General features: G+C 30.4%; 1 protein-coding gene across 2 annotated transcripts; it reads right to left on the bottom strand.

The window, feature by feature from the left end:
• On the bottom strand, window positions 1-11,175 carry LOC114323464 (phosphoenolpyruvate carboxykinase (ATP) 1). Of its 2 annotated transcripts, XM_028271078.2 has the most exons (13): window positions 10,720-11,175; window positions 10,083-10,370; window positions 8,561-8,742; window positions 5,624-5,777; window positions 5,247-5,331; window positions 2,278-2,378; window positions 1,808-2,106; window positions 1,469-1,642; window positions 1,311-1,376; window positions 984-1,162; window positions 714-883; window positions 458-626; window positions 1-364 (listed from the first exon to the last, which is right to left on the bottom strand). In XM_028271078.2, the coding sequence occupies exons 2-13, from the start codon at window positions 10,361-10,363 to the stop codon at window positions 221-223; spliced, it is 2,004 nt and encodes a 667-aa protein (XP_028126879.2). In that variant the 5' UTR covers window positions 10,364-10,370; window positions 10,720-11,175; the 3' UTR covers window positions 1-220. The 2 variants fall into 2 exon arrangements, with proteins under 2 accessions (XP_028126879.2, XP_028126878.2); XM_028271077.2 differs by having other exon boundaries at window positions 1-626; window positions 10,720-11,096.
• Between the last annotated feature and the right edge of the window lie 2,559 nt (window positions 11,176-13,734).

Raw genomic sequence — 13,734 nt, 5'->3', positions numbered from 1 at the left:
TTTTTAATTTTATTTATTTATTTATTTTTTTTATAACATTAAGTTGAGAGAAAGATTGCCTCTTTCTATAAAGAAATAGAGGCTACTAGTTATATATATATATATATATATAAACACCCATAAAAATGAGGCATAAGAATAATCCAATAATTACATATTAAACTTATTTTCTCTCTTTGAATCCTCCTTCCATTCCATCAAATATCTCAGATCATTCCCATTAGAAAATTGGACCAGCAGCCAAGATCTCCTCAGTAAGATTGTTGCCAGTTCCAATCCTGTAGCTTGCAAATACTTCAAAGTTCTTCTCGAACAGACCTCCCAACTTCAACAGTGTCTCCTTGTATTTATTCTTGTCTGACCACTGCAATTCCAACACAGATTGTTTTGAGTTTGGATATCGCTTGGAACAACAGTGTGATAATGTAAAGAGAGAGAGAAAAAAAAAAATACTTACTGTGTTCACTGGATCAAGAATTTCTGATGGCACACCCTCAATTTTGGTTGGGATCTCGAGCCCAAACACCTCAGTCTTAACGTAGTTTGCATTCAAAAGAGTCCCCGAGTGTATCGCATCAATGATTTTTCGGGTGTAGGTTAGCTTGATTCGGTTGCCTGATCCATAGCTGCAAAACAAACAAAATCTCATCTCCTCAGATCCATGTATTAGCTTGGAAAAGCATTACTTGGATACAAGTTGTGAAAATTCATACCTTCCGCCTGACCAACCAGTGTTAACAAGCCATCCGGTAGCCCCATGCCTTTGCATTTTCTCAGCCAGCATGGCTGCGTACTTTGTGGGATGAAGCATTATAAATGCTGCACCAAAGCAGGCCGAGAATGTCGCCGTTGGCTCTTTTATACCATCCTCTGTTCCTGCTACCTGTTATATTATCAACAAAACACGTTTGAGAAAAATTGTTACTCCCAAATATCCAAGCCTAAACAAACTTAAAAATATCAAGTTCAATGACGGTACATACGAGAGCAGTGTATCCGCTGATGAAGTGGTACATGGTCTGGGCCAAGCTCAGCTTGCTCACAGGTGGAAGAACACCAAATGCGTCACAAGCCAGAAGGATGACATTCTTCGGATGAGGTCCAACACACGGGATCTTAGCGTTGGGGATGTACTCTATAGGATATGCCGCCCGAGTATTTTCTGCAATACAAAAAAAAAAAAAAAAAAAAAAAAAGAGTCAAAACATGAATCAGCATAGCTTGATCTCAAGATTTTCCATTTTGTGATTCAAATTGATAGTTCCACATCTGCTTCATATTCAAATCAACATAATTTACTATATGTTTACCTGTGACAGATTTATCAGAATAATCCACATCTCGAGTATGTTCATCAAACACCACATTTTCAAGAACTGCAAAAACAAGAAATACTTTGAGATCAACTCTAATGAAACAATTTTTCAATTTTTACATAAAAAGTGAAATTTTGATGGCAAAATGTTACCAGCCCCAAACTTGATGGCATTCCAAATATCAGGCTCTTTCTCCCCAGACAAATCAACACACTTTGCATAGCAACCACCCTCAATGTTAGACACACCATTCTCACTCCAACAATGCTCATCATCTCCAATCAAATACCTATTATGATCCGTAGACAAGGTAGTCTTTCCGGTACCTAAAACAAACACAAACACAAAAACACAATTCGTCAACAACAAACCAAACAAAAATTGAGTTGAAAGGTCAAAAGAGATCGAAAGAAGGCATGTATCATTTGAGTGGTAAGTTAAGGCCTCCCCTGCCTGTTGCTATGACGATCCGACGACAAATTTTTTATTACCTGACAAGCCAAAGAAGAGGGCAACGTCTCCATCCTTGCCCATATTGCAACCAGAGTGGAGGGATAGGATTTGACGCTTAGGCATGAGATAGTGCATAAGGCTGAACAAGCCTTTCTTCATTTCCCCAGCATATTGAGTGCCGAGGATGACCATTTCTCTCCTAGCAAGATTGATGTCTATGCTAGTTGAGGAAGTCATGTAGTGAGTGTAACGGTTACATGGGAATTGCCCTGCATTGTATATTGTGAAGTCCGGAGTACCAAAATTCTCCAGCTCTTCAGCAGTGGGTCGGATACACCTGCAACCGACCCAGTTATCTTACATAAACTAAACTAATTTCTTTTTACTGACTCACACACAGATTAATTTCTTGACTTATTGTCTTTAAGAATATAGCATTTGTGAAATGTCAAGAATGTACAAAAATAATAGGGAGTGAAGCGTTTTGTTTTTAGGGTCATTTACTCACATGTTGTGCATGAACAAGGAATGGTAAGCTCTGGCGGATACAATTCGAACTTTAATCTGGTGATCCGGGTCCCAATTCAGAAACTGATCGTTCACGAACACCTGAAATGGAAAAATGAAGATTAGAGAACCGGTATTTAGAATTTGTATTATGTTATTTGGTAATTAATTAGCTAGATTGACAGATATAATTCTACAGGGAACAATCACCATAAATGCGAATAAAGCTATATAAGATCTGTGCACATGCCCTGTCTCTTTGAATTCGCGGGTTGCCCCCCTTCCTACGGTTTCCCCCACGACGCATATTATGGGAAAAAATTATTTGCCATTGCATACCACTTCTCAACTGTTGACTGGGGTAAACCACCGCGGAGTGACCGCATTAATCAACAGCTGAGATGCAGTGTGAAGCATGTGTCGCATACCGAAGTGATTAACTGCTCCATATAATGATGGGTCCATGCTATTCTAAGGTTTTTGCAGGGCTCTCAAGGGTAAGAGCTTCAACTGTTCAGCAATCACCAATTTTTTGGTAATTGGGGTATCAAGCGATGGTTGGCTTTCCACTATTCGGACATTGCAAGTAAAAGGTCCTGAATTAAAAATGATTGGTCATATAAAAAAAAAAGAAAAGAGAGAGGTCTTGTCTTTCTACATTTTGGTCTAAGAGGGTCGATAAAATAAGATTTTGGATCTCACTTTTTTTTAAAAAAATTAAAAATTAAAAAATTAATTGATTATAATTCATTGGAAACTATTAAAAAAATCAAAATAAGATTTTGGATCTCACTTTTTTTTTAAAAAAAATAAAAATTAAAAATTAAAAAATTAATTGATTATAATTCATTGGAAACTATTAAAAAAATCAAAACTATCGCGGTGGTAAATTACTTCTGAACATAGTGCCAAACACTTAAAAAGTGGGAATTTTTAAGGAAAGGTGATTCTCAATCTCAAGCATGATTGCATACATCAAAACTTTTAAAATAGCTGTTGGGATGTCAACCTTTGGATATCTGGCTAAGGATCAATCAATCCCTGGCCAGTGTAAGTCGCGACTAGAAAAAAAAAAAATATATATATATATATACATGCATCTTCCTCCATCATCAAATTATTCTTAAACAATAATGTTAGAAAGACAAAAATTAAATACAGAATAGGATATAATCCTCTCGTAAAGAGTAGGCTCCACCCCTTATGAGAGGATTGTGTCTCATTATGTATTTGATTTCTTACTCATTCCCATAAAGAAAGATGGAGCTTTCCTTCTCCACTAACTAATCTTGGTGGATCCTACTTCCAGATTCTGTTGCTTCAACTTGGGGACCCATAAACCATGTGATATATATACCATAACAACAATACAATATAGATTGGATTGGAGTTTTCTCCAATTCAAATATATTACAAAATAAATAAATCAAATAATTAAATAAATTTATTTATTTATTTTTATAAATAATATATATACACATAAGATTAAAAATAAAGAAATCTAATATTATTTAAAAAGTAGCAAGTCTCATCCTATAGATAAAGGTTATGTTTACAGAGGCAGTGTGGAATGGGCACTACTCGAGAAAGAAGCCAAGAAATGAAACATCATGAAAAATTAACCATTCTTCTGATATGTATAAATGTATTGTCCCATGTCATAAACATGGTGGAGCCAATGAACATCACTCTCCATTTATTAATAGTAGTGCCACTGCATCAACCGTTGGTGCTTCTTGACAATATATGCCGATAAGTCAACATATATAGGGTTGGCAAGGAAGGGGGGATGGGTTTGTATAGTCCTATCATTATCTTGAATTGTATTGAGAGTAGGGCAAATAAAAGTATTAAGAAGGTAGCAAGACATAAATAATGATACTAATAAAAATTATTGTATAAGTAATAAGAGTTAAAAGATATGAAATAAAATAACTAAAATAATTATTAATATTTTAGAATTCTAGTCTTATTAGATTTTAAAATTTTAAATTATATATATGTATATATATATATATATAATAAATAAATCTAATAAATATAATCAAGATAAGATGGCATAAAACATGAAGGGAAGAGAAAATTCATTCCCATCTCATTTCATCATCAAGAGTGGGAAAACGTGACAGTGAAAAAAAAAAGGTAATGATAAATTAATAACCCTTGGGCTAATGGAGGGACATTAAAGGTCATCTAAGACTTTATTAAGAAAATCACGAAGTTCAAAGTTTGGGATCGTAAATGATATCATCAAAAGATTTCCCCATAAAAAATCCCAAGATTTCTAAGGTGCAATCAATTCTGGGTTAATATGGGAAAGTCAACCCATCAATTTCTGACGTGGAGCAATTCCGGAGGGAAAAAAAATTGTAAATTAAAACTTGTGAGGGCAAAGCATAAGAGAAATGCTATTTGGACCAAATTCAACATCCACAGCATAAAAACCGACTATATTTTATTTGATTCGGTCTAAATATTATATTTGATTTTACAAAAGCAACGTGGTTTCTTGGTACATGAGGAGAGAAAAATATGGAACCACTTTACTAGTTTATGTAATTTAAATAAGTAATCTTAAGAGGATATATGTGATGGGCAGTGTGAATTTTGATTTACGTAAATTTTGTGTTTTCATATATACATGTGATTTATCTTTCTTTTGTACATTTGTTCATTTGTGTGATTTGTATTTCATCAATTATGGTTAGATATTACCGAAATTTGATTACATTTGTCAATATGTAAACTATGGCTTCTCACATGTAGTGGTTCCCCCACCATGTGAGTTAGAGGTGATAGTTTCGATAGTGATAAATGTAGTATCTTTATCTTTCTTACGTATTAGATTATATATATTTATTTAATTTTAAACTAACCCAACGCAAATATCTTATTATATTATATATTTGAGTTTATAATATTGTTAAAAAAAAAAAACATAAATAAAAAAGAGGGATTAGCATGAAATACCTTGTCCAAGGAGCACAAGTAATCAACAGCTCTTTCTCTGTTGACCAAGAAAGTGTGCTCGTCCATTTCAATGTTGGGTGAGCCCCTGAGACCAATTAAATCACACCACTATATTAATAATGTATTATTTTAAAAAGGTGATTTTCATTTAGTTGAAACATAAAGGTTTTCACCAAAGTCATCTTTCTAATCAAATTTTCCACCAGTATGATGTTTTAAATTTATTTATCCAACACATTATTTTGCAAATTCTTGAATTGAAAACACGATTTTAAGATTGAAATCATGTTTAAAATATAATTTCAAAGAACACTTCAATTTGATTAAACTTATTGAAGCAAATATTAGCCAAGGGAGAGGGAAAGGGGGTGACTTACTTTCCCCACCAAAGCTCATCGGCAGTAGTTTCGTCCTTGACGACGCGCTTGTCTCTGGGTGAGCGACCCGTCTTTGCACCGGATAGGGTGGCTAGAGCGCCACTCGACGTTATGAATGATCCTTTCTCGTATTTTATGGCTTGCTCGTACAATTCTGTAGTGGTCAAAAACACACTTAGCGGTACAAATAACAATTATCATAAAAATTATAAGAGTGTAAATTTTTTAGAGAAAAAACTGGATAATAGAAGAAAGAAAAAGAAGAAAGCAACACTCAATCACTAAGATTTAATTTAATGAATTGTAGTAACAACTATCATATTCTTTATTTTAGTTTTAGAAATGCTCTAATGCATTTTTTTTAATAAAAATTTATAATTTAAGTAATATCGCCAAGTCAAGAGCTTGAGTCATTTTATTGCTTACATCATTCAAGAAGAAAGTGGTGGGAGAGAATGACTTGAAAGATTCACAAAGATGCTATATATTAGGGTAAATTACAAATATACTCTTGAAATTTGTTTAAATTATAAATTGTCTGTTGTGATATGAAAAATTATAAATACTCTCTTGTTAAATTTTTTTATTTAATAGAATTAACTAAAAAAATGAAATTCATAAATGCTCTCCTATACATGAATAAAATTATTTAAATTATTAATTGAAATATATTTTTAAAATCATTAAAAATTCTTAATTGACTTGATGATTTATTAATAAAATGAGCGATTTGTTATGAAATTAGAAATCTCAAAGGTGAAATCTAATTTCGAAAATCATAAGGACCAATTTGTATTTTAATCAAATTTCAAAGGGTGTATTTGTAATTTATCCTTTATTTTATCTAAAATTCCTCAATACTTAATCTTCCACCACAAAACTACTCGTTAATTTAGATATCAAATTTATTAAGAGATTTTTGTGAAAAATAAATAAATAAAATAGACGTCATTTTCATTTATTTTTTTAATCTTTCTTTCTTTTTGCCTTTCATATAGAACTGTCAAAATTCAATATTTAAACACAATTTAAAAGTTGCCTAACATGGTTGATTAACAGTTCAAGAATTTTGGGTTTGAATCATTAAGAGTTTAGTTCCGTAGCCAAAATGTGTGTACCTCATTAAATTAAGATATCATGAATTTGACTTTTACTCCTCTCCAATGCATTAAAAGGAATTTTGCAACAACAAATTTATTATGAGAAATAATAATGGGTTTCTTACGAAAAAAGAAATTAAAAAAAACATTAATATTTTAAAAGAAAAAATATAAGCGAAAGAGAAATCACATTGCACAAAAGTAGATTCGACCCGTTCTTCTTTCGGAAAGAGTAGAAGGGAATGGTTCAAGTGATTTTTTTTTCTTTTTTTTTTTTTTTTGAGACTTTACATACTTTATTGTAATAGACTTTAAAAAAGGAAAAATTACAAACTAATCTTATTCAGTGGACTTAAATATTTACGAGTCCGATATATTTGTTTAATGCATTAGTAAGTTTTAAAATGTCTATTTTGTTTTATTATATTGATAGATGAGAAAATGAATAAAACTTATAAATAAATAAGGGTACAGCTATTAGCATCTCATAAATTATTTTAGACCTTCTAAATTTTAGTTTTTTTTTATTATAATAATAACGTCAATTAAAATTACTACAAAGGACATAATTAATTTTGGGACACCCCATCTCACAATTAAACCTACACACCCACTACATCATGAATTAGGGTTTATGAGAGCACCTACCTCCATCATCACATATCCATCTTCCCCAAATCTCATCTTCAAAACCTACCCACCCCCAAAAGCTTGAAAACCCTTTGACGGCAATATTCTGGCGGTAACGGTGGCAGTCATTTGATTACCTACACTTCTCCGACAATGACAATGAGTGGAAGTTTTTCTGACAACCACAACTCCATAAGACGAGAGGAGTACAACAACAAAAGTTTAGAGGTGGTTCATAACTTTGATGTTGTTTTGAGTTCAGAGGAGATTGGTCTTATAAGGGTAAATTTTTTTTAAAAAAAATGGCGAAAATAATAAAATTTATTCACCATTTTTTAGGGACTAAACTCTGTAATATATTATCGAAATTTGGGAATACAAACCCGAACATTGTTGATTAGTTCGGGAACCAATAACCGAACATTTATTATTTGTTTGGAAACAGGTAACCAATTCATAGGTTCGAACCTGTTTTACTGAGAAAACTAAACTAATTATTTTAATTTCTTTTACAATATAAGAAATTATTATGAGAAAATTAAGAAATTATGTATATATATATATATATATATATATGTAGAGAGAGAGAGAGAGTAAGAGCATACTAACTGTGACAATGACAAATGAGGTAGTAGAGACAGTAATCACATTGCCTCTTCTTCTTCTTCTTCGTGGGCTTTGTTAGGATTTTTTTGGAAGTAAAATTTTTTTAGGTGTGGAGGGTGTGCATTTAATGAATGAAATATTTTTACAAGGATAATTTTGATATTATTTGGAGAATTTTTTTTTTTTTAAGAGTTTCAAATTTATAAGTGAAGATTCAAAGAAATTGAAAATTCAAAATAATTCATGGAGTGCTAATAATAGTACTCATAAATCAATATGGGTAATAAGATCAGGTTGTAATTACCCCTTTAAAAGATAAGACTTTTGACAATGAAAGTTCTTCGAAAATTTCTTAATGGGTCTAGACAGCCTGTAAAATTACCTAACGATTGATTTATTATCCATCCCATTTGATCTAGCAACAAAGAGAAAACCAAGAAGGGTATATTGCCTAAAAATTGGATCTTGATTCGTGACATCAAATTTCTTTATGAGGTACCAAAAAAAAATTTATTGACGTCAAATGCATGACTTATAATAACTTTATAAAATGTTGAGCATCAAAAAAAAAAAACAAAAAAATGAAGAGAGAAGAATTTACCAGCAGGAGAAAGGTTGTAGAGGATGTGGGTGAACTTGAGGGAACTGTCACTGGTGCTGATCGTTGGAGCGTGAAGGTGCTGTTGGTGGTGGTGGGCCACCTTCGGCGTCTCCGCGTTTCTAGCTGGGTCTCCTTTCACCACCTTTGGCCCTGTCTCTCTCGTCAGTGACGCCAATGAAGCACTGTTGTTTCACCAACCCAACATAAAAATTTTACCAAAAATTGATGTCCAAATTAGATTTAATTTTTGTACAGTAGGACCAAGTATGAAATAAAATATTTTTTTTTTTCGTTTTTGTCATTCGTTTGAACTTATACTAGTCTAATAATCCAAGGAAAAATGTTTTTAAAAAAAAAGGGACCACTCCCATTACTTCAAATAAGGCTCAAACCCGCAACCTCCTAGAGTTGGAAAACATACAAATATGACACAAGGCTATGGGTTTGAAGGGCTCGAACCCTCAACTTCCGGGAGTTGAAAAGCATACAAATAAGACACAAAGCTACGGGTGTATGAAATGAATCTCAAGTATTTATTTTTGTCAATAAATTTTCTATTTTTCTATACATAACGTTGTCTTAGGCATGTTTCCAACAGTGTTTTTCATAACAAAAAAATAAAAATAAAAATAAAGAATTAAATCTATATAATTGGATCACAAATAGACACAGCCCTCACTTTGTACATGTCTTTTTATTTTTACATAATCAACCACTGAATCAAATACCATTATCTAATATAGTTGTATGACACAAACAATGAGACCTACCCTTGAGTAAAAATTTTAGGGCAAAATTCATATTAGCTCTTTTTGATTTCGTCTCAAAACACTTTACTCACTTATAACTCAAATATAAGCAAATAATTCTTTTCTGATTTTAGATTAAAGTGCTACTTTAAAAATAATTGAAAGTGTGCCACACTCTCCAAAATTGAGAGTGGACAACGCAAAAATCATTAGTCAAAGTCAAAAATTAAATCAAATGTCAATAATACTCTTATATTTATCTTATTCTCTAAATTAAATCTTAATATTAATCAAATGTCAATAAAATGTTCTGAGGTACAATCACAAGGGTAAATTAAAATTTGTCCAAAATTTTATAATCAATTTTTGTACACATATAGTAGATTCCACTTTATTTGAGAGGATTAAATTCCCCTTTGTCAATTGAATTTAAGTTGTGATTAAAAAAAATACAAAAAGATAAAGGAAATTGTTTGGGACCTATGATCCTGGCCTTTCATATATGTGTGGGGATCACTCATGTATGTATAGGGTCCACATCATGAGTGGTTCAGATTAAATTAGTCAAAAAATTAAAAAAATCAAATTATATAATTTTATTATCAAATTATGTGGACGTAAAATAAAATAGAAAATGTTATAAATTCTAACTAATTTATTAAATTTTTTACCAAAGAAAATAGAATCCACATAAATTCACATTGATAAAAAATTTGATAGATTATTTGGTTCTAAGCATAACTCAAACAAAATTGATTTAAAAAAAGAAGTACCTGATGGACTGGAGTTGTTGCTTGTGGCGGTCTTCTTCGGACATGGCGGAGGCAAAGGCGCCCTGAGTACCTTTGATGGGGGTGGTGGGAGCAGATCTCTTCCTCTGAAGGGAATGCAACTCATCAATCGTCTTCGCCTTCACTGGGGGAGCGCTGTCATCGTGGCAGATCTCGTCCTCGTGTGTCTTCTTCATCTGTGTCTGTATCTTCGCCAGCCCATTCTTCCCTTTCGCTTTTGGACTCGACGAAGCAAAGCTGAATTCTCCTCCATTCGTCGCCATTTTTTCTCTTCAAATTCACACAAAAACAAACAAATACACTTGGGTAATAACAAATCATATTTCGTAATTAGAAATTATTAAAAAAATAAATAAAACATATATATATATATATATAAGGGTTCTTTTTCTAAAGGAAATATAAACCTTATCCAAGAACTGTTGAACACTACCTACCTACTTAGCTAAAAGCAACAAACTCTCAATATTCAAATATTTTCGAATTCAAATTTAGCGAAATTTAAGGTACAGATATGATGCTAATCTAGGTTTAACTTCAAAATGAAGAGAAATCAAATGGAAGCTTATCTAGTACTGTCCAAGAACAAAAGCAAATAGGAGAAAGAAAGAGAGCTAACCAGAAACTTGAATGGCAAAAAAGAAGAGAAAGTGATGATATAACAGTGAAGAGAGAGAGAGAAGAAAAGGGTTGAACCATTCAATAAGGTTTCGAGATGGTAAGATGTGGTGACAGGTGCCGAGGTGGGTCGGTTTTATAGGACTCGCAGGTGGCGGTGTTTTAACCCACTCCTGTGGTCAAGATAACCATGGTTAGTTGTTAACTATTGGGATCGGTGTGCTAGATAGATTGATAGACAATAAGCTGTGGTGGGGTGCGGTGAGGTGAGGGCGAAAGCGTCCAAAAATTGAATTAAACACGGAACAGAATACCGATGAGGGAACGAAGCTCGCACGAAACTTATGATGAGTCAGTGTTTCAATCTACGAGAGGTTTGTTAAGGTGCGCTACTTGGCCGGTGCATATAAGTATGTTCCCGGCACGTTTGCTCGACACGTGTACCTTTATTTGCTCCAACTTCGATAGTATGCGAGACTGAGGTCTATATAGGTCTTGTCTGAAAAGACTAAAGGCTCGTTTGTTTGGAGAGTTAAAAGGAGAATTATGATTGGTAGTGAGATATAATATATTAATATTATATTTGTTTTGAGTAATATGGAGGGGATTGATTGTGAACTCCGGATTAAGATGGGCCTCCCTAAGGAAATTTGGATGGACATCTAAGACTTGGTATTAAAAAAATAGTTCGGCGGACTACAAATTTTTTATTTTTATTTATTTATTATTTTATTTTTTACATGTCAGTCATTTTTTTTGAACATTAATGTTTAATTTTTTTGTATTTTTTGTTAAGTAAAAATCATTATTTATTTGTTATATTTTTTCCTGAAAATTTTTTATTTTATTTTTATTTTTTTAAAATTTTTTACATGTTGGACATTTTTTTTAAAACATTAATGTTTAATATTTTTTGTATTTTTTTATTTGTTTTATTATTTTATATTTATTTTATATAAAAATAATTTAACAATCCCTACACTAACAACTATCATCAAAACAAATACAATTTTACTTAATCTCTTCACTATCAATTCTCTCCATTCTACATCTGAAAACAAACAGGGCCAAAATGACTAAATAAATACCAAAAAATAAAATAGATTAATTCAGTAAAATGTGATGTTTAAATATAATTTTTTTTAATTTATAATCATCATATCCAATCCAAACTAAAAAGGTCAAAAGTCTTTCTAAACGAAATTAATTTATTCAAGTTAAATCAGCTCTTTCCAAATGAAAGCATAGTTAATTTTTTTTGTTTGGGGTGCACTAAAATAACACATTTTTTTCCTTTTTATTTTTTTGAGGCACATCATCATTTTATTTTTTTATACATCTTTTCGTAAAAAATTAAAAAATGTATTTATTTAGATTATCCCAAACAACTAATTTTTTATGAAAAGAAGTGTAAAAAATAAAAATAATGATATGACAATTTATAATGATTTTTAATTATAAACCTAACTCCCCAAACAGAGCCTATATAACTAATAATATTATAAATTGGAAAAATTACCAATCATAGCTGATGTGAGTAAGTTATTACAAATGAAATTTTTTATAATTTTAATTATTAATATTAATAAAATTTATCACTAATTTATAATTATTTTTTAGGTTTTTCACTGATTTAAATTTCCCCTTAAAAATTCATTTGAAATGAGTTTGTTATATAAGTAAGTTATATTTAAATATATTTCAAAATTAATTAATATTTAAAATTTAGTTTAAACTTGAATCAGTGAATTTATATTTGCCATAAAATTGGGTCAAAAATCAAATTGTTTCAGCCCAATTTGATTAAGTTATTTTGGTATCGAATCAAAAAGTAAACAAATTAATTTGGATATATTTTTAAAATTTAATTTTCAACCAAATTTAAAAAATATATTATTCAGCTTCACTGGATCATTCAGCTTCACTCGATCATCTATATTCTCAAGCTTGTGTTTCTAGTAGAAAACTCACTCAATAATGCTATGGCGACCGGCCGCATAGCATTGTTGAAAATCTTTTGCAAAACTAATCAGCCTGTCAGCCAACTTGGTTAGGTTTTTCAAAAAATATTTTTCAAAAAAATTTACTTTCTTTTTTTTTTTTTTTTTACTGAATTTTTTTAATATTTTAAGTTTTTTTTTTACTTTTTAGACATACCTAACATAAATATACCGAAAAAGTAAAAAAAATGTGAAAAAAAACCTTTTAAAAATTCACTAAATACCAAAAATATAAAAAAAAAATATGAGAATTCAATATATTTTTTGTATTTTTATGTATTTTTTAATTTTTTAAAATATTTTTTTACAAATTTTTTACTTTTTAGATACATCTAAGTAATGTGCATATAAAAAAGTAAAAAAAAATTAAAAATATTCACTAAAAACAAAAAAATACGAAAACAAAAAAACTCAGTTTTTAAAAAACTTAATCCGAAAAAATTTGAATGGTTTGAGTTTTTTTAATTACATTTTATGAAAATTAAGTTTTTCGTTTTTCATTTTTTTATTTTTAGTGAATATTTTTAATTTTTTTTTTTTACTTTTTTAGATGCATCTTACTTAGATGTATCTAAAAAGTAAAATATTTGTGAAAAAATATTTTAAAAAATTAATAAATACACAAAAATATTAAAAAATATACTAAATTTTAATATTTTTTTGTATTTTTAATATTTAATTTTTTCACAAAAATTATTCTTTTTAACTGTATTTATTTTAGGTGTGTTTAAAAATTAAAAAAAAAACTTATTTAAAATATTAAAAAATTCAGTAAAAATAAAAAAAATATAAAAAATAGAATTTTCTGAAAACTATTTTAAGAAAAATCACAATTTATTCTTAACTCACATTTATGAAAATTTGATATTTAAAATGGAATCACTACACTAAAGTCGGACAATTTTTTACGCTTTGGGCTCTAGTACACAAATCATTCAATAATGCTCTGGTGACCGACGCCACACCGGGGATCCTTTAGAGTGTTTTTTTTTTTAAATTTTTTAAAATGGTATATT

This window comes from Camellia sinensis, chromosome 3, assembly GCF_055761805.1.
Source record: "Camellia sinensis isolate YWXY chromosome 3, ASM5576180v1, whole genome shotgun sequence".
NCBI classification, from domain to species: domain Eukaryota; kingdom Viridiplantae; phylum Streptophyta; class Magnoliopsida; order Ericales; family Theaceae; genus Camellia; species Camellia sinensis.
The sequence above is the reverse complement of the archived record's forward strand: the minus strand, read 5'-3'. Positions and strand labels throughout refer to the sequence as shown.